The sequence below is a fragment of the Tachysurus vachellii genome, chromosome 10, assembly GCF_030014155.1.
Source record: "Tachysurus vachellii isolate PV-2020 chromosome 10, HZAU_Pvac_v1, whole genome shotgun sequence".
NCBI lineage: Eukaryota > Metazoa > Chordata > Actinopteri > Siluriformes > Bagridae > Tachysurus > Tachysurus vachellii.
Genome location: NC_083469.1, coordinates 6,910,963 through 6,934,163, shown reverse-complemented (window position 1 = coordinate 6,934,163; position 23,201 = coordinate 6,910,963). Strand labels below are relative to the sequence as shown.

Sequence of the window (23,201 nt, the reverse complement as noted above, 5' to 3'; positions counted from 1 at the left end):
GATGGTAAGAAAAGTAAAAAAAAGCCTAAGCTGTCACAGAATTGCATCAAAGAGTGGCATCTTGGGGTCATAACATAACCCCAATGGCTCCATAACAACCATCAGACGCTCTCTACATGCTAACAAGCTGTTTGGGAGGCATGCAAGGAAAAAGCCTTTTCTCAATAACACTCACAAACGTAAACGTCTGGAGTTTGCTAAGCGGTACTGGGACGTCAACCTAGATCATGTGCTTTGGTCAGATGAGACTGATTGAGCTTTTTGGCAACAAACACTCTAAGTGGGTCTGGCGTAAAACAAAAGATGAGTATGCCGAGAAGCACCTCATGCCCACCGTGAAATATGGTGGAGGATCTGTGATGCTGTGTTTCTCTTCCAAAGGCCCTGGGAACCTTGTTAGGGTGCATGGCGTTATGAATGCTTTGAACTACCAGGACATTTTAAATCAGAATCAGAATCAGAATCAGATTTATTGGCCAAGTGTGTTGACACACACAAGGAATTTGGTTCCAGCAGTTTGTGACTCTCAAAGGTACATACATAAATAACACTATAACTATACAAGAAAACAATGCAAACAATGAGATATAATATAGACAGAATGAGTATAAAATATGAATATAGAATGAATAAAATATATAAAATATGAATATAGAATATGAACGATCAGTTATGTACATAAAGTGTGGGAGTGCAAATAACAATATTGTGCAATATTATGCTTTTTGTGCAATATACAGCAGCAGTAGTGTGTAATATACAGATGATTTGATGACTGACAGTCCTGATAATGCAGTACTTATGATAAGAAGCAGTGAATATAATTATGGTGAGTTGTTGATCAGGGTGATTGCCTGGGGAAAGAAACTGTTCCTGTGTCTGGCAGTTTTAGTAAGCAAAGTTCTGTAGCACCTGCCAGAAGGGAGGAGCTGAAAGAGGTTATGTCCAGGGTGCGAAGGGTGAGTAGTGATTTTTCCTGCCCGGTTTCTGGTTCTTGTGTCGTACAAGTCCTGGAGAGTGGGCAGGGGGGCCCCAATTATTTTTTCTGCTGTTCTAACCGTGCGTTGCAGTCTGTTTCTGTCCTGTTTTGTTGCTGCACCAAACCAGATGGTGATGGATGTGCACAGGACAGATTTTATGACTGCAGTGTAGAACAGCATCAACAGCTCCTGTGGCAGACCATACTTCGTTAATTGACGTAGAAAGTACATCCTCTGCTGGGCCTTTTTGATAATAGAGTTTATGTTGCACTCCCATTTCAGGTCTTGGGAAATGGTAGTGCCCAGAAACTTGAAGGCCTCCACAGATGACACCGGGCTGTTGGATATTGTGAGGAGGAATAGTGTTGAGGGGTCTTTCCTAAAGTCCACTATCATCTCCGCAGTTTTGAGGGTGTTTAGCTCCAGACTGTTCTGACTGCACCATAGCACCAGCCGCTTCACCTCCTATCGGTATGCAGATTCATCGCCATCTTGGATGAGACCGATGAGCGTAGTATCATCTGCAAATTTCAGGAGTTTTTAACAGTTTGGTCACTTGAAGTGCAGTCATTAGTGTAGAGGGAGAATAGCAGTGGGGAGAGGACACATCCTTGTGGAGCGCCAGTGCTGATTGTCCAAATGCTGGAGGTGGCACCTCTCAGTCTCACCTGTTGTTTTAAAATAAAAACCTGATGGCCTCTGCCAGAAAGTTGAAGATGGGTCGTCATTGGGTCTTTCAGCAGGATAATGATCCAAAACATGTGGCAAAATCTACACAAAAATGGTTCAGCAGTCACAAACTCAAGGTCCTCCCATGGCCATCTCAGTCCCCAGACCTCAACCCAATCAAAAACCTGTGGGGCGAGCTAAAGAGGAGAGTGCATAAGAGAGGACCCAGGATACTGGATGATCTAGAAAGATTGTGCAAAGAAGAATGGTCAAAGATCCCTCTCTCTGTGTTCTCCAACCTTGTGAAATGTTATAGGAGAGGATTAAGTGCTGTCTTGTTAGCAAAAGGGGGTTGTACAAAGTATTAACATCAGGGGTGCCAATAATTGTGGGACACATGATTTCAAGTTGTTGTTTTTTTTTCTAAATGTGTGATTTTTTTTTTACCACCAAAGTAATGTACTTAAATGAAAGGTTGGATTTTTCTCTTTTTTTTTGCATTTGGGTTCTATGTTGTTTGAAAAAAAAAGGAGAATTTTTAGAAGTTCACGATCACATCTTAAACAGGGGCCCAATAATTATGGAGGGCACTGTTGCTGTATAAATAAGTGCAGTGCTGAGGCAGAGCAGATAAAAGATCAACTGACTAGCTTTCTATTCTCTAGTGCATTACAAGCACAGAAATGCATGTCATCAATGCAGAATAGGCTGAAAGGCAGAACTGAGGGGTTGTAATGAGCTACATGGACACAATGACATTGTATGGCTGGTTGGAATAATAAAACGACAACATGAATGTCTAGTTAGCTCTTTTTATTTTCTCTTTAATAAGTTCACAAGAGAGACTGCATGGGTGGACAGGTTGCCAAATTCACCTTGTCACCAATTCCTGAAGACTTATGTATTATATCTAACTCGTATTCTTTTAAATGATCACTGTAGCATTTAATGCATTTATTGTGTAGCAAATCAGATCAGGAACAGATTATTTGTCGTTTATAATCTACAAATGCATCCTTGTTGCATACTTAATTAGGTGGTTGACCTTTTAGTTAATTTTTAAAGAAAGAAAGAAAGAAAGAAAGAAAGAAAGAAAGAATGAATGAATGAATGAATGAATGAATGAATGAATGAAATAAAGAAACATGTTAATTCATGAAACCTTGCTATTGTCCTGTCTCCCAACCACGGAGACGGTTCATTGAAATCTGTTGTTACCGTCTATCGTAACTTTATCGCTCATTAATAGCTTTACTATGGCGACATCTAGTGGAAATTAAACAAAATGACAACCGCTCAAATGATAATTATGCTGTTTATTATTATCAAATCAAATTTTATTTGTCACATACACATATATATATACAGAGAACGACATGCAGTGAAATGCTTTTTACTTCTGTCAATTAATGACTTTATTATTATTATTATTCATATTTTTTTATCCGTTTCTCCTATCACTGTCCTACTTTGATGGTGTAGGATTAGTCTATTAACTGTAGGGAAATTTCACAAGAAATATTGACATGTAAATGCACGTAAAGCTCTAATATAATTCAGTTTTATATTAAATAATTAATCAAGGTCGTGAAAAAAGTACATACACATAACTTAATAGTAAAAAAAACTTATTTTTTTAAATAATAAAATGCTGATAGGGAGTACATCATTGACCATGTGTTTTATTGTGTAACACTTATCCCTGGATGGAAATTTTGTGATCTTTGTTGGGCAATGATATATTGTTAATATGTAAATCTAATTAATTTTTATTTATTTTTTTTTTTCAAAATTTTTCTAAGATGATAAGATAAGATGGTGATTGGATAACATAGTCCAGGGTTCTGATCTTATCCATAAAGGGCCGGTTTGGGTGCCACTTTTTATTCCAACCATGCAGAAGCCACACCTAAATATATATAAAAGCTGAGATCAAGATCAGCTCATTAAACAGGTGGAATCAGGTGTGGCTCCTGCTTGGTTGGAATGAAGCATGGTTCTTAACCCTTGACTGCTCAGTTATAAATGTATATAAGATAAATGTAAGTCACCCTAGACAAGAACGTCTGACAAATACCATAAATCTAAATGTACCCATTGATCCACATCATGCTGCCCACTTCTTACGTGGTTCTTCCTCCTGTATGTATCCTTCTGCTTGCCAAGTTCTATCAATGCTAAATAACATTCATTTTATTCCTTACAAAATCCCAAGTGGGTTTTACTCACGTAAAATACATACAGCATTTTCGATGATCAGAACGCACTATGACTATATAATATATAAATCTAATATCCATAATCATGATCATTTAATCCACAATACACTTTATTGAGGTATGATTAATGTGAAATCTGTTTTAAATTTTGATTTTAATAATTTGTGCTTATCAAGTGACAAGAACTTTTAAAAGTATATTTGTCCTTATTCAAAATGACCTTTTTTTTATTATTTTTTTTTTTTTACAGATTTTTTCATTTTAATTTTACATTACTTTTTTTAAGTTTACATTTGATGTCTTAAATATTATCTATTTTATTAGAATTAGAAATAATGTTATTTTTTATTTCTGAATCCTTGTGAATTTCTGAATCCATGTTTTTTTTTTTTTTGTTTTTTTTATCATCTCCCCCAGCATCACATTACTTACTCGTCTCTGTAAAATGCCTCCTTGCCGCTAGATGGCGCCTGTCTATTGTATCGAATACGCGCATCTTCGGAGCATCCTCCGCGGACCGAGCCCGCTCAGCCATATTGAAGTCAAGACTCTTACGCACCACATTATTTTTCCCACCCGTGTTCCTGAAAAAACCCACCTCCTTATTACGATTGGCTGAACGTTCACGATTTCGATAGTCTATTCGTCGGAACGACTACGCGTCTCAATCAGTAGCCAATCACAATTCCGAAGGCGGGATTTGACCGAATCCGGGTAGGAAAAAAACGTTCTTTCGGCAGAGGAACTGTAGCCCGCCATTGTGTAGACACTTAAGCTCTATAGAGAGACAGGGGCACTTGACTAACTCCGTAAGACATTTTCTACACTCTGCCGCACTGACTTTAAACACGTAATTAAATCGTAGGCTCAGGGGTGAAAGGAATGTCAGCCAGCAGCCTACTGGGACAGGTAAAGAGAGGCACTTTATGAACCTTATACGCTAGCAGTGACTCTCTCTATCTGTAGTGCAGTGCAGCGGTAGGCCGGAGACCACCTGCTGTCCGACTCACTGGTCAATATAAATCTTTTTTATTTTCCCCTCTTTTCATCCTCACAACTCAAACCTTCATGAATCACCTGGACCCAATCCAGAGACCGAAAGGCCAAGGAAACAAAGGTAAGAACAGGACGGAGTGAGAAGGCGTGAAGTTGTTGGCGTGGGTCTGAGGATCCGTGCTAATGCTAACGCTAATGCTAACTACATGACTAGCACCTAGGCCTGGTAGCTTACTCCATTTTCTCCAAGTCGCTTAAACATTCGTGTCATTCTCACTCGATTTTCAGAGCAAACACCACGCTAAAGTTTGTCTTTAAGCACGTAGTCAAGGTGTTTGCTGTTCTCGGTTGCCGGAACAGAGCCCGCGTTCTGTAGCCGATTAGCAAGTTAGCTAGCTGGCTAACGCTGCTAGCGGTCAGGCCAGGTTTAGAGAGCTGAGGTGAATCTGAGGAAGTGATGCGTTTAGTGGCTCAGCGAGACGTATTTATACAGATTACTAAACGTTTAATAAGAATTTAATTCCCCAGCAACTCTAAAAATAATAAGTTTGATAACTTTTTCACCCATTTAGAAAGGACAGCGCAAGGAATTAGTTAATAATCGATAGCTAGACAAAATTGCATGCTAGCTGACTTGTACCTGCTTTACCTGGTTGAAGCATAAACACCTCTTTAGTCCTTATATCATAAGCTGTAAGGTGTAAAATGTTTATGGTTTATACCCTACGTGTAGATTATTGAACCAGGGACTTGAACCAGGTACACTCATGTACTTTAGAGTATATAAATCACTTCATACACCATCTTTAAACTCATAACACTGATTTTTTAAAATGTTTAACTCTTTAAATATACATGTAGAAAATGGCCTTCAGTGTTTTATTTAATTTAATTTACTCAAAGACTTTTTTTTTTTCCTAGTGAATTTTTACCTTTTTCTAAAGTCAAAACACTGTGTGCTCTTTACTTCTTGGAAATGAATATAATGTTCATTAGTTGTATTGACGCGCAATGTTCTTTGACAAATATTAGCTGATAAATTTAATAAACAGATTCCTACAGGAACATTAAAGACACACAGTCGCCTCTCATGCCTTAGAGATTGTAGCTGATGCACCAAATGTGAATCTGTTGTGGAGGTTTTTCCAGAGAAATTGAGCCGTGTTTATATATATATATATATATATATATAAACACATATATTACATACATATATATATATGTGTGTATCAGAGAATTTGGACCTGAACGGAACACTGGTTAAAACTATTAGGTTTAAACGACCAATTAATTGCACTCATATTTAAGCTTATATGGGATTGACCCTGATCTCTGCCACATTTGCAAAGTTAAATATAATTATAATAAAATCATGCAATCCTGATAATAATTCACTGACCACTTAAGATCTGTGGCACGGGGTCTAATTATTTAGACTGTGCACTCAGGATTGTATCCATTAATATAAAAGCATTTCTGCAATATTTTCATATTCTGCTGTAATTATTACTGGTATTGTAAAAAGTAAATATGTAGAAAGCTTACATTCACTTTAACACAGAGGTATTTGGTTTTGATTCAGAACTTTACTGTCTTTTCTTATATGCTTTCTTCAATACTGTGCTGTCTGTCAGGCTATTTATCTGTGCACACGTCACACATGAAATTGTGGTGGTTGGAATTTGTGTGTGGCTACAGCTGAGGTTTGGTGTATGCTCTGAATAAGGACATCTGCCAAATGCCATAAATGTGAAAATATCAGGTATATGTAGACTATGCTCAGTAACCTCTTTTCTTTTCTGCTTTCAGTGCAAAACGGAGCTGTTGCCCAAAAGGAGACTTTAAATGATGACGAGTTCGAGCCTTATCTGAACGCTCAGCCTAGACAGGTAGGTTCTGTTACACATCCACACAATAGCAGGAGCCTGGAGACATAAATGGTGACTTGACCATTGTAGCTCCTTGCTCTGTGCCTATTATCCTCCTTAATTGCATCCTGGCTACAGGCCTTGTTTCCTGAATAAAATATGCTGTAACTGCATTGTACAAATGTTTCATTGGAATTTAACAATTCAAAGAATACACACACTGCATACTTTTTCCAACATGAAGGATGCAGGACGTATTAAGTCGTTTGATGCTTTTAGATTTTTTTTTTTCCTTTTCCTTTTGGTAGCTGATGCATTGTAAATCGTGGGAAACTGTGTAGAAAGACCAGAGGAAGAAGCACAGTAGTCATGTGTAGCTCTTATATTTATTTTGTGGTTTAGTACAAATTTAATTTAGCGCTTTTATTTGCAAGAAGATTTGAAACAAATTAGGATCTCTGGGTTTTGCTTTAATCAATTCCTGCTGCTGTTTTTTCCTTTTGTCATAAATACTTGTATGGACTCACCTGTTTTATTTGCAATGTTTCTCCCTATTCTGGTTAAACTTGATTAAAGGTATGTTAAGCAATGTTGGACCAGAGAATGAAATGACCCAAGACTGTGTTAACTACCTGTATTTATAAACCTTCAATGCAAAGTCTGTTCATGCTTACGTTTATTGTATTCTGAAAGCCAGACTCTTAAGTTGTTATTCATTTTCATCTCTTATTGAGTGAGACAGTTGGAAGGAGACCTGTTCCATATGAGAGAGAGAGATGGCATAAGTGATGAATTCTTGTAGACGTATAACACACAACTTCTGGTGAACTCGTATAGCATTGAAACAGTGTCATGCAGTATATGAACACTAGCATAAGTGTGTCACTAGCAATTAGCAGCCCCAACTCATATCATGCTTAGTCACACCCCATAAAAGTATACAGGGTCTCTCTTTTGACTGAGGTGCATCAGAAACCTTCAGTCTGACGGATCCTTTCAATTGTGTTGTTGGGACGTTTGGGGAACTTTAGTTTGCAAGCTTATAGCTAAATTCCTTATTCATTAAAAGTTTTGCCATGTATGTTTTGGTGTTTACCCACTTTTCCTCAAAAATTAATTAGTTGAATAACATACTTTAAATGATGAATGTCAGAAATTAGATAAAAAAAAATTTCACTTGTAATCTGTAATCATTTTTTTTTTTTTGCATTTATTAATGGATTGTTTTTCCATCTTTGCAGAGCAATGCATATACGGCCATGTCCGACTCCTATATGCCTAGCTACTATAGCCCCTCCATAGGATTCACCTACTCGCTTAATGAAGCAGCGTGGTCCACAGGTGGTGATCCTCCCATGCCCTACCTGGCCTCTTATGGACAGCTTAGCAATGGGGAGCACCACTTCCTCCCGGATGCCATGTTTGGGCAGTCAGGGGCACTTGGGAGCAACCCTTTTATGGGTCAGCATGGTTTCAACTTTTTCCCCAGTGGGATTGACTTCTCTGCCTGGGGGAACAGCAGCTCTCAGGGACAGTCCACGCAGAGTTATGCCTACGCACCCAGCTCGCTCGGGGGTGCTGTGATTGATGGACAGTCTCCATTCACCGCCAATGAGCCTCTTAACAAGGCTGTAGGGATGAACAGTTTGGACCAGGGTATGGCAGGGCTTAAGATCGGGGCAGGAGACATGACACCCAAAGTAGTTGGTTCTGGACTTCCTGGTGGACCTTTGAATCAGGTATCAGCAGCTCCAAGTATGCCTGCACCTTCTATTGCGCCTGCGAAAGTGGCATCCTGGGCGGACATCGCCAGCAAGCCTGCCAAGCCCCAGCCTAAGATCAAGACTAAAGGCACCTTGGGGGGTACGAACCTTCCCCCCCCACCAATCAAACACAACATGGATATTGGCACATGGGATAACAAAGGGGCGGTGCCAAAAGCAGCAACACCTCAACAGCCAGCACTGCCCACCAATGGACAGCCACCCAATCAGGCCTCTCCTCAGCCAGCTGCACCTGCCGGAGGGGTGCCACAGCTTCCCCTCACAAACGGACAGCTTGCACCCCCTACTGTTCCATTAGGACAGCATCCCCAGGCTCCTAATGGGCAGCCAGGTATGGGTCCGCCTCAACTTCAAGGCCCACCCCCTCCAGCACAACCTTCTCAACCAAACCGCTGGGTTCCCCCTCGTAACCGTGCCAACGGCTTTGGAGATGCAGCGGGTGGGGCCAGCCAGTCCCCTCCCAGTGCTGGAATAGCTGGCGTCAGCGTGCCACAAGAGCCGCACCCGGTCCTCGAGAAGCTGCGGCTTGTCAACAACTACAATCCAAAGGACTTTGACTGGAACCCCAAGCAAGGACGTGTGTTTATTATAAAGAGCTACTCTGAGGACGACATCCATCGCTCAATTAAGTACAACGTGTGGTGCAGCACAGAGCATGGCAACAAGCGACTGGACGCAGCATACCGCTCTCTGGGTGGAAAAGGCCCTCTGTACCTGCTTTTTAGCGTCAACGGTAGCGGCCACTTCTGTGGTGTGGCTGAAATGCGCTCACCCGTGGACTACAACACGTGCGCTGGCGTGTGGTCGCAGGATAAGTGGAAGGGTCGGTTTGACGTGCGCTGGATCTTTGTCAAGGACGTGCCCAACAGCCAGCTGCGTCACATCCGCCTAGAGAACAACGAGAACAAGCCAGTGACCAACTCTCGCGACACGCAAGAGGTCCCACTCGAAAAAGCACGGCAAGTCCTCAAGATCATCGCGGGCTACAAGCACACCACTTCTATTTTTGACGACTTCTCGCACTATGAGAAGCGCCAGGAGGAGGAGGAGAGTGTTAAAAAGGTAATCAAACATTTAATGGATGCCAGACTTGTAATGCAGTTAGGGTCATTACTTTGCTTTCAGACAGAGGAAGATGATGTCACCAACCCCCCTTTTTTTAGGCGTAATGTGTGTTTTCAGGTGTTTGTTTTGTGGGTGTTGTGCATGCTTGTACAACTTCCCAATGAACCACAACAGATTTGAAGTGCAAAATAAGGATTTTGAATATTCCCACACAATTTGAATGTCACTTGCATGTGAAACATGCTTTTTAATGATCTGAAATGCATCAGTCAGCTGAGTGAAGACTTGTTGAGTCAAGCATTTTAAAGGATTTTTATCATTTGACTGGCAAAAAGTTCTCAAATTGATCACTTTATGTGAAAAAAAAGTGTTTGTGTGTGTCTATTTGATTTATGTCTTCATCTTGGATGTGAACTTTCTTCTTCTTTTTGTTATTTTATTAGATGTATTTGAATCAAATAATTTATAATCAGTATGAATGCTTTGAAATCTGTATGAATTTGTTGAAAGAGTAGAATCTGCAAATAAGACCTTATCTTTTTATTTAAACAATAAGGATTTCCTGTGAGTTTTGAAACCACCACCAGATAATTTTGATAATTTGAAACGATTATTGCAGTCTGAAACTCCAAAGAGGGGATTAGTATGATAGGTTTATCTTGTTTCAGGTGCATTATAAACATCTTTGTAGCCTTGCTAGACTTTTGTTTTGCAGACATTTTCTTCAATTGTTTGGAATTGTAACGTAATTATTGGGCTAATGACTTTTACAAGAAGTGTACAGTGTCCTGTGTGTAGTTATCATTGTGCATATGGCATCACGGTGCATAAAACGGTCATAGTGAAGACCTTTTGTGTTCCTCTGTAATGTCATTTTCAAGTGATGATTTAAAAGCATTCAGGGTATTTTAGCACCTCGTGTTTTGTCCTGGTGCTAAAAGGTGTATGCTCGGGAGGTGAGTGAAAAGCTGCAATTTGTCAGCTAGCGGAAAGCCATTCCAGAAGAGTGGAGGTTATTATAAAAGCAAAGGGGGCTAAATCTGGAATGGGATGTTCTGGAAAGTACATATGGGTGTAATGGTTAGCTGTTCACAAACCTTTGGTCAAAATTCAAGATATGAATTTTCCTGGTAACAATGGGTTAGCTACCAGTCGTGTAGAAATGTGGTCAGCGGTTGTCAGTTTTGTTTGGTTACTTGGAATGCTTTGGCGCTATTGTTAATACATTTGATTTCTTGTCAGTTTGATAACATTTAGTCTTACCATCTTCAGGGTCACTTCATGTGTTTTCTGTGATCGGATAGCTATCCGATTGTAAAAATACCAGGTCTAAATGCCCTCCGAAACATTTTCGAGATGGATATAAATCCCATCGTTCAAACCACTTCAGGAGGTGGTCTGGGACGCATTTCAGATGAAACTGGACAGGTGTAAATGAACAGGGTTCCCACATGTCCTGGAAATCCTGGAAAATTAATGATTATTGTTCCAGTCCTGGAAAACACACGGAAAATGAGAGAACATAAATTGTCCTGGAAAAAATCTTCTTGTACTGGGAAATTATTATTTTTAAATGTTCTTGATCATTTAAAGAACAGTTTACAACTGGTCAAAACAATTAACATTAGTAACAGAAAGTGCTCTGTTCAGGGATGCTGAGTTTTGACGTTTTTTTTTGTTATGCTGTTTAATCTTGCTGTTGTAAACATGTTGTAAACATAAGGCGAAGGCCGGTAACATATAATAGGTTTACTTATATAAACTTAAAAAAACGTTTGCAAATGTGATGTTGATTTTTGCAACAGTTCACTAAACAAGAAGTTAAGTGACTTCCTTTCTATCCTTCACTAACCATAATAGTTCCAAACAAAGCCGGAGCCGAACGCTTTTAGCAACATACAATACAGTGGCGTTTCTTTGAATATAAGTTTATTAACGAATCGTTTGCAAAAGTGAGTCAATGACACATTCATAAATACCGAGAGAGAAAGCATGACTTCACCTCACTGTCAAAATCAAATGCCTATCGAAAAAGTGTCACAGAGAAAAGTGAGGAGTTAGCAGCTCTAGAACAAAGTTTGGAAAACATGCAAGAGCGTTTGAAGCAACTACATTAAAAAGTTCAAAAGGATACTGTTCATTGGAGCTTAATGCAGTGAATGTTTTGGACAGACAATTAAATGTTGTTTATTCCGTTTGGGAATGCTTCTGCAGTTATTTTTCATAATGCCTTTTTTTTTTGAGAATGCAGTTGGGGGAAGAGGGAAGGGAACGTTTAACAAGAAGGGCCTTGGCAGTTTTTACATTTACAGCATTTGGCAGTTGTTATAATGTGTTCATTATAATAAATTGAAGAGTTTAACTTCAGAAGCTCTGTGTGTGTGTATCCGGTGTCTTTCTAATTTTATAGTTAAGTAATAGCCATAAAGTTGTTTAAGACTTCTGGAGAGAAGAACATATTACTTTAGGCCGTGAATCTGTGATCCTTGTCTTTTTTTCCTAAATTTGAAATGTCCTGGAAAATGATCTCTGAAAAAGAGTGGGAACCCTGATGAATGTGGTTGTTCAAGCCACACATCAGCGCTATACTCCTCCCAAACGGAAGTACGTCACTCGCAAGTGATCTTTCACCCACATGTCTCGTTGGGTCTAAAAATGCGCTGCTGCCACCAGCGAAAATGCAGCGAACAGTAAATGCTGTTTTTTGTAGCATAACCATAAGTTTTTCCGTCGTCTTTTTGATTTGCATTCTGAAAACCGAATACACCAAAGCGTGTTCCATTCCAATTACCCCGGAAATGAGGTAAAATATATTTGCATTTTGGGCAGGGGTAGAAAGATGGGCTTGATATCCGATTCGCCAAGACGCATTTATGTGGCCTAATGGAACAGTTTTAACAAATCAGATAGCTATCGGATCAGAGAAAACACATGAAGTGACCAGGTGTAAAAAGGCCCTCAGTATTGGAGCCAGATTTATGAGAACATGACTCCACAAATGTGCTTGGGTCGCAGTGATGCCAGGAGACATCCGTTAAATAAGCAGTCGGTTTTAAAGCTGACATAATTTGGCTAAAGTTGTATAGAATTTTTGCTTGTCTTATAAATGCTAATAAATTTGTGTTACTTGGAGTATTTGGCTGTTAAATAAATTTTGGCAGATTTACGCTGTCAGAATTAATTAGCATTTACGGAATATTTAAAGCATGCATTTTATTTGTCTTCGAAATTAAATATGGTGTAGTTTTGATGGAAGTGAAAGACAAAACAACAATTATTGCATAGTGTTTTGATGGAAAATTATTTGCATTAGATGGAAAATTATGTAGCTTTACATGCAATCTGAGGATTTTGTGATTTACGGCTTTTGAATTTGTACGTTATTCATGGTTTGATTGCCTATATAACTTCATTTCTTGTTCTGTGTTAAACTGCAGAGTTCAGCCTCTCCAACAGTAATGTGATAGTCTCAGAAGAAAGTTTTAAAAGAATCCAATTTTTTTTTGTTATGGGGAATTCACTTAAAAGGGCAGAGTTGCTTTGAATTGAAATTTGTTTAGTGTTTAGGAGCTGCTACATGACACATTGTCAGAGTTTGTTTATTTTCACGTCTATTGGCCAGCCACTGTGGAAGATTTGTGTCATGCCCAACTTGTGTGAAATGTCTTTTTGGGCCGAATTCTGACAAACAGACCTTGTGATGCATTACACTCAAAATTTTACAGTGTTGGGTTCAAATGTACAGGTGGAATAAATGACTATCATGTGCTTTGGTTGTCCAGTAGTTTCATATCTACCAAATGTTGTGAGTTCAGCAAGAAATAATTTTGAGTGTCAAAGTAAAAAAAAAAAACTAAAAAAAAAATTAGACTTCCATGTAATATCAATTGTCCTTTCTGAAGCCGGTCACTTAATTTACTTTATACCTAAGATTCTGATTAATTTTTTCAAATTCAACAATTATATTTAAGTAAAATAAAAATGGATGTGACTAAAAAGTTCAGTGACCTTTGCAGAGGGAGACTTTTGTTTCATGTGCAGCCTGCATTCATCAACTTATTTGTTTTATCACAATTCTTTAGAATAATTATGTTCTATAAACTTGTTAACCAATTTAATCGTGCTATTAATTTGTGATCATGGAGTTTGTAGCACAAGCTTCGACGTTTAGATCGTTAACCCGCCGAATGCGAAACGAAGCCGCACATTAGATCTACTTCTCACTAAGGTGTTTTATTGGTCGTTTCCCATTAATGCATAGGACACGTTTTGTAAGCTAGTTACATTGTCTGCTCTTCTTCATCAGCTCAAATCTCACTTGTGAATTTGTTTACTTTACTGGAGTCTGTGCATTTACTGCTGCGTGTCATAAGTTAGGAGATTTTGATTCACTTCTAGAGAAAAAACAAAGTTGGATTAGTTTTGATCTATTAAAGTGCAGCATTGTTAGTATGGAATGTTGTCAATTGAACTGTTTGCCATACTGTAGTGTTTAAGATTAAACAATTGTACACATTATGCTGTATATTGCCCAGTAATGCCTTCCTCTTCATTCAACACACAGAATTTTTTCTTCATACTGAAAATAGCCGGCATGAATTTTCACCCGTGTCTATGCAACACATTAGGAGTTTTTGCTGCTGATGGTCGATTTCTGTTCCTCCTGGTAAAGGGCTAGTGTTTTGCTGCTGTATCTTTTCACCAACTTCTGTAATTCCACAGTTGTATGAACAAAATTTTGAAGACTTTTTTTTCCTTTCCTTAAACCTGTGCAGGTGGAGGTCCAGGGGAACGACCCATACTCGAGTAATCACAGCCGGAGTCACTACAGAGTGCAGGTAAGATGCACCTTGAACACAAGAATGTTGTTCACACCGATTGATTAGAGGAATGAATGGATAAAATGGTGATTTTAAGGAACTCTGAATTTTCTAATTTATGAACAATGCAACTTTATTTTTAAACCAGAAAATGGTTTGTGGATACAAGTTTGTTTTCTTAAAACGTTTAAAGTGCTCCTTAAAAAAAAAACACCATCACCACTATTTACTGTGTGCGCTTGTCCAAAGCATACATTGTAGTCTTTATTTAAAAACCCATCATACTAGTGCTAAAAAAAAAAGTCGTGATTCAACCAGCACAGCCAAGTCAAATAAGTGCCGGTCCAGTCAATAAGGAAATATACAGCGTAAAAAAAACACTGACGCATAAGCACAGTTCTTCTAAATGATTATGTTTGGAATGTACTTAATTACATCTAGGAAGAATTGGAGAAGAAAGGCTGCCGTGACCTGATTCTGGGTTGAGACAGCAGGGTGTAGGCGGGCTAAAGGAATATAAATAGCACAAACTGTAAAAATGTTGATAAAATTTATTCAAAGCTGAAACTGTACATGAAGTCTGAATTTCTAAAAACGGCCAGCGGTTCGGCAGACGGCTACGTAAAATGAAAGAAAAAATACAAGAAAACCGTGGGTGTAGTTATAGTCTGGCTCTGTGGCTGGTGCTTTAAAATAATGCCTTTTATCAGCTATTGATTTTGATGCAGTTGTGGGTTTACTGTGAGTGAATTAAATCTGCATAACGTATCATTTATTTTCTTAGAAATGGAAGACTTGCGCAAATTTTTGTAAATATTTCCAGCTGAATACGAATTGTCAACAAACCGAAGAAATTAGTTGTCTGTATTAGTGAGAGATAATCGAGCCAAATCGCTGTAATGAGTATAATGTGAAATTGTCCATTTGATTTCTTTCAAGATTTTTAATGCTAGCGGTAAGGTGTATATGGCATCAGCTGCTCCAGTCTTGTAGAAAGTCCTGTATTTGCCATGAAAATCGTTTATTTATTTATTTGTTTTTAAATAACTGATTTCTCTCTTGCTTTCCCTTTTCCCTAGGATCGTCAAGGACGTGTCAAGTAAAAGCCACTTGTTTTTTTTGTTTTTGTTTTTTTTTTGGGGAAAAAGACTGACATGGTCCTGCTCTCCCCAACCATACATCAAGATGTTTTCACTGATTATTTTGGGGAAAGACTTAACCAAGGATTCAAAGCAAGAAAAAAATGAATGAAAAAAAAAAACCTAAATGAAGACTCTTCTCTTGATTTCTGTTGACTTAAAAGACTTACTTTGAACTTGTAGTAAAGGAAAAAAACGAATATTCATAGGACTACAACTTAATTCTATAGGATGCTTAGGTGATCATTTTTGCTCCTTATTGTCCCATTTTTTCTTTTCTTTTTTTGATGCCTCCTCTTTTTTCCTTCCTTTTTTCTTTTTAACTGTTTTGTTTTTACAGTCCAAGAGCAAGGCTGGTCTGCCTCATCACTAAAGTCTATAGTGGATTTTTTTTAGTATTGGATTCTAAGGCCCTGCTTGATCGGCAGTCCGTTTCATTTCTTTGTTAATCCCTTCCCATTTTTTTTATTGGAAATGATCTCATCAGGATGCATAGTGGGAGTGGCCTTTCACTGGATGTTGCATTGTGAATAATTCTACAGTAGCCAGTGCAAAATGTCATCATGGCGGAAAGGAAAGATGTCCTTATCTCTCTGAGTGAAAACGTAAAATAGTAATGAATGTTCGGGACTGTTGTTTTAGGCCTGGTTGTAAAAGTGGGTTTTGGTCATGACAGTTTAATCAAACACCAGAAATGTTAATTTACTCAGTTGTATCATTTTGTTATGGCGTGTAAAACTGGGGCTGTGTTTAAAAGTCTTCTCTGACCTATTTTTTGTTTTGTTTCTTTTTCCCTTCAAGTCGCTATGGGCTGCTCTATTCTCGTCATCCATGTTTCTTTCTCTTCTCTGTTGCTTAAGTCAGCATCGAGGTGGGTTTTGGACCCTCTCTTTCTATTACTCAGTTCATGAAAATAAATGTGGTATACTCAGCACAACACGTGTTGCTTTCTCCCCTTGTTTGACTACATTCATCACTTCCCCACACTAACCCATGTCCCAAATCGACTGGTTCCTCCCTTCACCCTCGATTAATTCAGTAGCCGAACAAGTAGTATGTTAATGTTGGTGCATTAATACCAAAAAGAGGGGGGTCCTACAAAACTTCGGGCATTGATCATCATAATAAAAAGCTGCTGAAAACACGTAGTGTGATTCGATTTTGTTTGGGTGCAGTTTTGCATGTCGCAACAAATCTTGTACATGCATGATTTAGCATGTAAGATGAGCCTTGTTCCATTTGTACCATTTGATAAATTATTGCGCTACGCAAGACGACCATCGGGTGTTTGAAATTTTTGTTATACGTTCAGAAGTAAGCAGATAAGTGTGTTGTGTTGTATTTGATGTGGTTTTGATTGCTAAATGACTGAGAACATGGTGGACTTTTTTTGCAGGTTGTTTGTATGAAAGAAACACTTCAAACGTCTCAATTCTGGTTACCGCTGAAAGGAGGATGCGTTTTCTAACAGATGTCCGTTTACCTGTGCGTGTTACTAGACACACCAAGAAATTAAGCAGTGTCAGTTTTGAGTTTAATTAAAATATTGAATGACAACCATTTTTACATTTTCAGTTTTTTTCTTTTTCTATTTGTATAAATTTTAATAGACCTTGTCCCAAAGCAGCTGTATAGAAATCCAGATGTGGATTGAGCCTGCGAATAAGTGGTGACCATAGGAAGAAAAGATGCATCAGGAAGAAACCTTGAGAGGAACCAGGCTCAAAAGGGAACCTATCCTCATCTGGGTGACACCGGGAGTGCGATCATAAAGGATTACTCTTCTATTACTGTATAATGTAAAGTCACACTGTACTTAATGTGTTGAAATGTGTATTTGGCTGTGTGAGCTCTAAACAAGATCCATCCAAATGATGTGTACTAGACAGTCTTTGATTTACGTACAGTCCAAAGCAGATTGCTTATGTCAAGGCTCAAGGTTTTGCTATAGTCAGGAAGTGTATATTAGTAAGAATATACATTATTGTGCATATTAGTAAGAATATACATTATTACTCCAATACAGATGTATACTGTAAGGTGAATTAGTACAGAATGTGTTAAAGGGATGTTTAGTATAAGCATCTTGAAGTTCCAGCAAAAGCTCTTGGGTACAAATCTTAAATATCCAGATAAGATAAATCACTGTTCATCCTTTTCCAAATGAAGTTAGCAAAATCCATTGTAGTCCTTAACGATCTAGTCTTCGCTTAAAGAGCTCTCTAAAGAAATCAGCTTGTTCTGTAGGTTTAAGAGTGCAAGCTTCTTTGTCATGCTTAGGTCATGTCAACTGAAGGGCAGACAACATGCATGATGATTTGCATTTTTGTCTGGAGTTCTGGAGAGAGCTCAGTGCAATGGCTAACCATGGTGAGGACTGGAAAATGGAGTCATGAAGTTATTTTTGTTCTTTAAATATACGTTAGTTTGTAAATTTAGTATTTTGTTGCAACTTAAGAGTTATGGGTTCTGGGTAACGTCAATATGTTTAGTTGATATACCATCCAGCTCAGGTTGTCTGTGTATGTTCCTCCTCTGGGTTCTCCAGTTTCATCCAACCTTCCAAAGACATGCCAGTAGGTACACTGGCGGAGAGAGAGAGGATGAGGTGATGGACTGACAAGGTGTATTCCTGCTTCACTCCTAGTGTTCTGGAATAATTTAATAAAGTTGAAATAAATGTTCCTCAACTTATAAAGAGCGCAGGTTACCAATTCTAGTTCAGGTATCCTGTGAGCAGAAAGAGAAGATACTCTAGGACCAAGATTGGGAAGATGCTGACACTAGTTTGCAACAAACTAGCTATAGCAACGTAAGCACTCTGACTGGTTTATCTTAAGCAGGGCTTCCACAGTAGTTATTTAATTCTGCAAATAAACAACAGAAATTGATGAGTGTCACTTTCAGGGTATGTTCTTTCTTTACACCCAGTATTCATAGGATAAGAGCTGGATCCACCCTGACCCTGACCTCGATCACACCCGGAGTGTCGTCTGATTGCTACTGTCTCTCAACATGACCAAAAATAAAAGTTAATAAAGGCCATAATGAGCAATATATCTAAAATATTATAGTGCAAAGCAGATAATGCTACAGTAAATATTAATGAACTGAGCTTTAACCACTTGATAGATCAGAGAAACAATATAGTGAAAGATATATATATAAAAAAAAAAAAAAACGGGTAAATGGTCCTTGACAATATTGAATGTACATGTCAGATAATTTACTTAAAAGGTTAATAAATCTTCTGTATCTTGCAAAAAAAAAACAAACACCCACATCAGTTTGCATGTCCTAACAAATTTCAATCACACCTTCAAGTGCCTTGCACAAATGACTAAAACATAGGTAAAAAAAAAAAAAAATTTAAATCTTGACGAACAATGTACATTTTAATCTTTGGGAATACGAGAGGAAGAAAAAAAGCGTCTTTTATTCGTTTTTTATTTATGTTCAATGATATGGAAAGTTTTTAAAGAAATGTAGTGTTATGAATGAAGTCCTCATGGATGCAAGTAACTATAATTTTGTGTTTGCTATTAATAGGATTAAAAAAATCAACTCACACACACACACAGAGAGAGAGAGAGAGAGAGAGAGAGAGAGAGAGAGAGAGATTGGTGTATGTATATATGTATATATTGACATTTCTGTCATTTAGCAGACACACTTATCCACAGTGACTTACAATTAATTTTGTTTTATACAACTGAGCAATTGTGGGTTAAGGGCCATGCTCAGGGGCACAGCAGTGGCAGCTTGGAGGACCTGGGATTCGAACTCATGACCTTCCGATCAGTTACAGCACCTAAATGGTATTCCAGTCACAAACCCACAACTAAAGACTAAAAAAAAAGGGCTATAGATTTATGTGTTATTAAGATGTATTTTCTTGTTATTTATAAGCTTATAAGTGTAACTACTGGGGTAAATTATATTATAGATTATTAATTAATTATTATTATTATACTTAATTATTTTAAGTATCAATGTTTAATTCATTCTATTAATTAACGTAAATCCACATTCACAAACAGCTGCTAATGATGAAATAAATAATTGTGTGTTAAAAATCAGACGAAAGGGAGAAACAGTTCAACATTTTCCTTTAACCTTAAGATTCTATTCTGGAAATGGCGGCATGGTGCAGAAATTAAAGGCATTGGCCAGTAGAGGGCAGCAAATCTCCTGTAAATTTCCTCAGAGCATTAGTGTGTTTTATGTTTGTAGGAATGTTTTAGTGTGCATTAAGTGTGTTTTTGATATGCCAAAATCATGATGTAAGTGCAGCTTCCTATTTATATGGGTCAAAATATTATCAGCTGATGCTATTTTATTTTTGTTCAATTTACCACAAAATGAAATTGTAATGTCACTGTGAAATGCAAGCTGTAATCCAGTCAGCTCAACTAAATGACAAAAAAACTGAAAGGTTATTTCTCTCTTGATATACATCCTTTTTTCTCTGTACACACCTTATAGACAAACAAATTAAGAACAGTGGAATTTTATTTATGGATGATGGACAGCCGTTTTGTCTTTTTTTGTGTGCTTTTTCTATATCAATTTATATTTATTTTTATATTAGACATTAGATTTATATATCTATTGAAATTTCCGTTTGATAGATATATAGATTAAATTAAAGCAGCATATTGCATAACAGTCTCGAGAAGAACTGCACAGATTCTCCAGGAGGCTCAAAATAACAACTAAATTACTCATAAACTGCACAAATCATACCTGAGGCTAATTATGATTTATGATTTTTTTATGATTAAAAAAGGCTAATTATGATTTTTTAAAATAAATAAATAAATAAATAAAGTATTATCACACCAAATGTTGACTTTTTGTTTAATTACTGTTTACTGCACATCACATTATTTTATGTAGAAACATTACTGTACTGCTTATATTGTGTGTGTGTGTGTGTGTGTGTGTGTGTGTGTGTGTGTGTGTGTGTGTGTGTGTGTCTGTGTGTATGCGTGCATGTGTGTGTGTGTGTTACTGCTGTCGGCATAGGGTTATGTGCTGCTCAGCGTATCTGTATTTTTGTGAGTTTGTTTGTGGTAATATCCTTGCATGCTTTAGAGTTACGTCATGAATACAGAAATATAAATAGCAGTAAGTATAGAGCCTTGATCAACCACACACACACATATACACAAAATCCTTTTTTATAACAAGTATTACATTGGATCTGTTCTCTCCCTGGGCCTTTATTCAGACGTGTGCCGTTCGGAAGACGCCACTGCATTTGGTAAATATTCCAACGGTCGACCTGTCAGGGAGGTCAAACCCATCCATCAACTAGAGGCATTCTACTCATTAAAGATTTAGGTCCATTATTGCAAAGGATGGAAATCGTGTGAGTGCTTGCAAGAAGTCATGTATATACTGTAGCTGCATGTGTGATCATAGCTGTGTATATTTTAGGAAGTGTGCAAATTTGTACTGTATTGTGCAAATCTGTGTGTATTAATGTGTGTGTGTGTGTGTGTGTGGGGGGGGGGGGGTTAGTTGGGAGGTTGGAGTGAACGATGTGTGAAGCGGCACGTGGCGATGCCTATGGCCTATCTAATTCAGGGTGCCTGAGGGTTACACTTTTGACCTCTCTCTCTCTGCTTCTCACTCTTTTTTGCTGTCCCAGAGGAACACACTGTCTCATGGGACACTGAAACGACAGCAGGATGGGGGGCGGCACGTGTCTGTAAGAGCAGTGCATTTTAGACAGACACCGTCTGCCTGTCCCAAACCCCAACCCCCTTTCAGTCTTGTCCAATCAGTGTCTCAAATTATACCACCTCAAAGACACTAGATTAAGGTGCTTTTTGTACTATTTTTACTGTGGAAAAACCAACTGGATGAGAAAAGATAGTAGACATATCATTTCACTGAGTGGCCTGAATGAGACAGAAACATATAGATAAATTTTTTGAATATTTTTATCTGTCTCTCTCTATTTTTCATATTTATCTACTTATAGCTGCACACGTGTTCTGTATGTGCAGTGACATTCAAAACTGGTTTGAAGATGAAGCATTAAAATGATCTCAAATCTTCAAAAACATAGTCTATACTATATCTTAAATATATAATGTGAGGTTAGATATGTTAGATAGATAGATAGATAGATAGATAGATAGATAGATAGATAGATAGATAGATAGATAGATAGATAGATAGATAGATAGATAGATAGATAGAATGTTTTTATTGCACTTTTTTAAAAACATCTACTATTAAATGTTTCATATGCATTCATTTGCACCATATTGCCATATTTATGGATTTTAATATTTTTATTTGTATCTATTAAACATGCACTGAAATTTAACATTGAATGTAAAAAAATAAATAAATAACACCATGTAATTTATGCATTTACATTTTTTGCTTTTTATAAAATGAATAAAGTGCATGCCAATTTGTAGCTATGCAGCTATACAGCGCTGTGAATGTGCTGCATTGTGTTAAGGTTGGGGGTCTAGAGAGGATTTCAGACACGCACCCGTGGACGTTGTCTGTCTACTGCCTTATACTGACATGTATTTACATAAGAAAATGTGTTAAAAATAAGTCTAGTTAAGTGTTAAGGCCTAATAACGGTGTCCAAAAGCGTTGCAGAGATTCTTAAATGCTTCAGGTTCATTTCATAGTTCTTCATACTTCGTAGTAATATTCAAAAAAGTTATATCTTTCAACAGTCTTTAATGGCATGTAATAATAAAAAATCCTAAATTAAACTCAATACTAAAAACACATTCAAATTCTGCTTCAGCATTATTCAGGTATTCAAACGACAGTGTGAATTTTCTTATAGCTCATTCCAACAACAAAAAAGGATGAGGATGTGTTTTTCACATTATTATACGTTTTTTATTTGAATGTCTCATATTATTCAGGTTAGATCTGTAGAGCCTCATCTTAGCTGTGCTTCAGCTGTGTTTATTATGCGTGGTTTTATTGATTTGAAAAGACATCAGGTTGAATTATTAGTGACTTAAAGGCGAGGGGGGGATAATAAATAAATATTCATTATCAGAAAAGGACACGCCAAGGGATTCCGTCTTCCTTTTCTTTTTTTTTCTATTCTTTTTTTTATAATCAAAAATGAAATAAAATTAATATTTAGTTAACAGCAATATTTCATATTTGAGTATTTTGTCTTTTGCAATGTCATTGAAACATGTCTGTTTTTGTGCAGCTGGTAAGAACTGAACCAGGTATTTATTTTTTAGTAAAATGTTATTCTTTAATTAAAAATAATGATAGTAATAATAAACCATCTCTTAAACAGTTGCGCATATGTGCTGCATTTTCTGGGCACGCACAGATTTGGAGGTAAATGAAGCAGTTTAGGCCCTGATATCTCTGATATAAGACGTTAAGTCGAAGCTATATGGCAGATTTATAACGTAAATATAATCCAAAAGATAAGAATTCAAGAACTGTGCTTTGTTTGCAAAATATATGATTACCAATACAGTCTTTGAAATATTCACAATAAGCTGCATATATACATGGATACATTATATAGATATATTTTTATATTAATGTACCGTTTTATTAGTGAATGCATGCCGTTTGTTCTTTTTTTGGGCATGTTTGCGTTTGCGTGTGTACTGAATGTAGGTCACAATAATAATGCAACC

General features: G+C 37.5%; 1 protein-coding gene across 1 annotated transcript; it reads left to right on the top strand.

Annotated features, from left to right (window-relative positions):
* Positions 1–4,594: 4,594 nt before the first annotated feature.
* On the top strand, positions 4,595–16,477 carry ythdf2 (YTH N6-methyladenosine RNA binding protein F2). The gene is made up of 5 exons (XM_060879076.1): positions 4,595–4,985; positions 6,674–6,753; positions 7,974–9,578; positions 14,357–14,419; positions 15,481–16,477. Exons 1-5 carry the CDS (start codon positions 4,937–4,939, stop codon positions 15,502–15,504), a joined length of 1,821 nt encoding a protein of 606 aa, XP_060735059.1. The 5' UTR covers positions 4,595–4,936; the 3' UTR covers positions 15,505–16,477.
* The last annotated feature ends 6,724 nt before the right edge of the window (positions 16,478–23,201 follow it).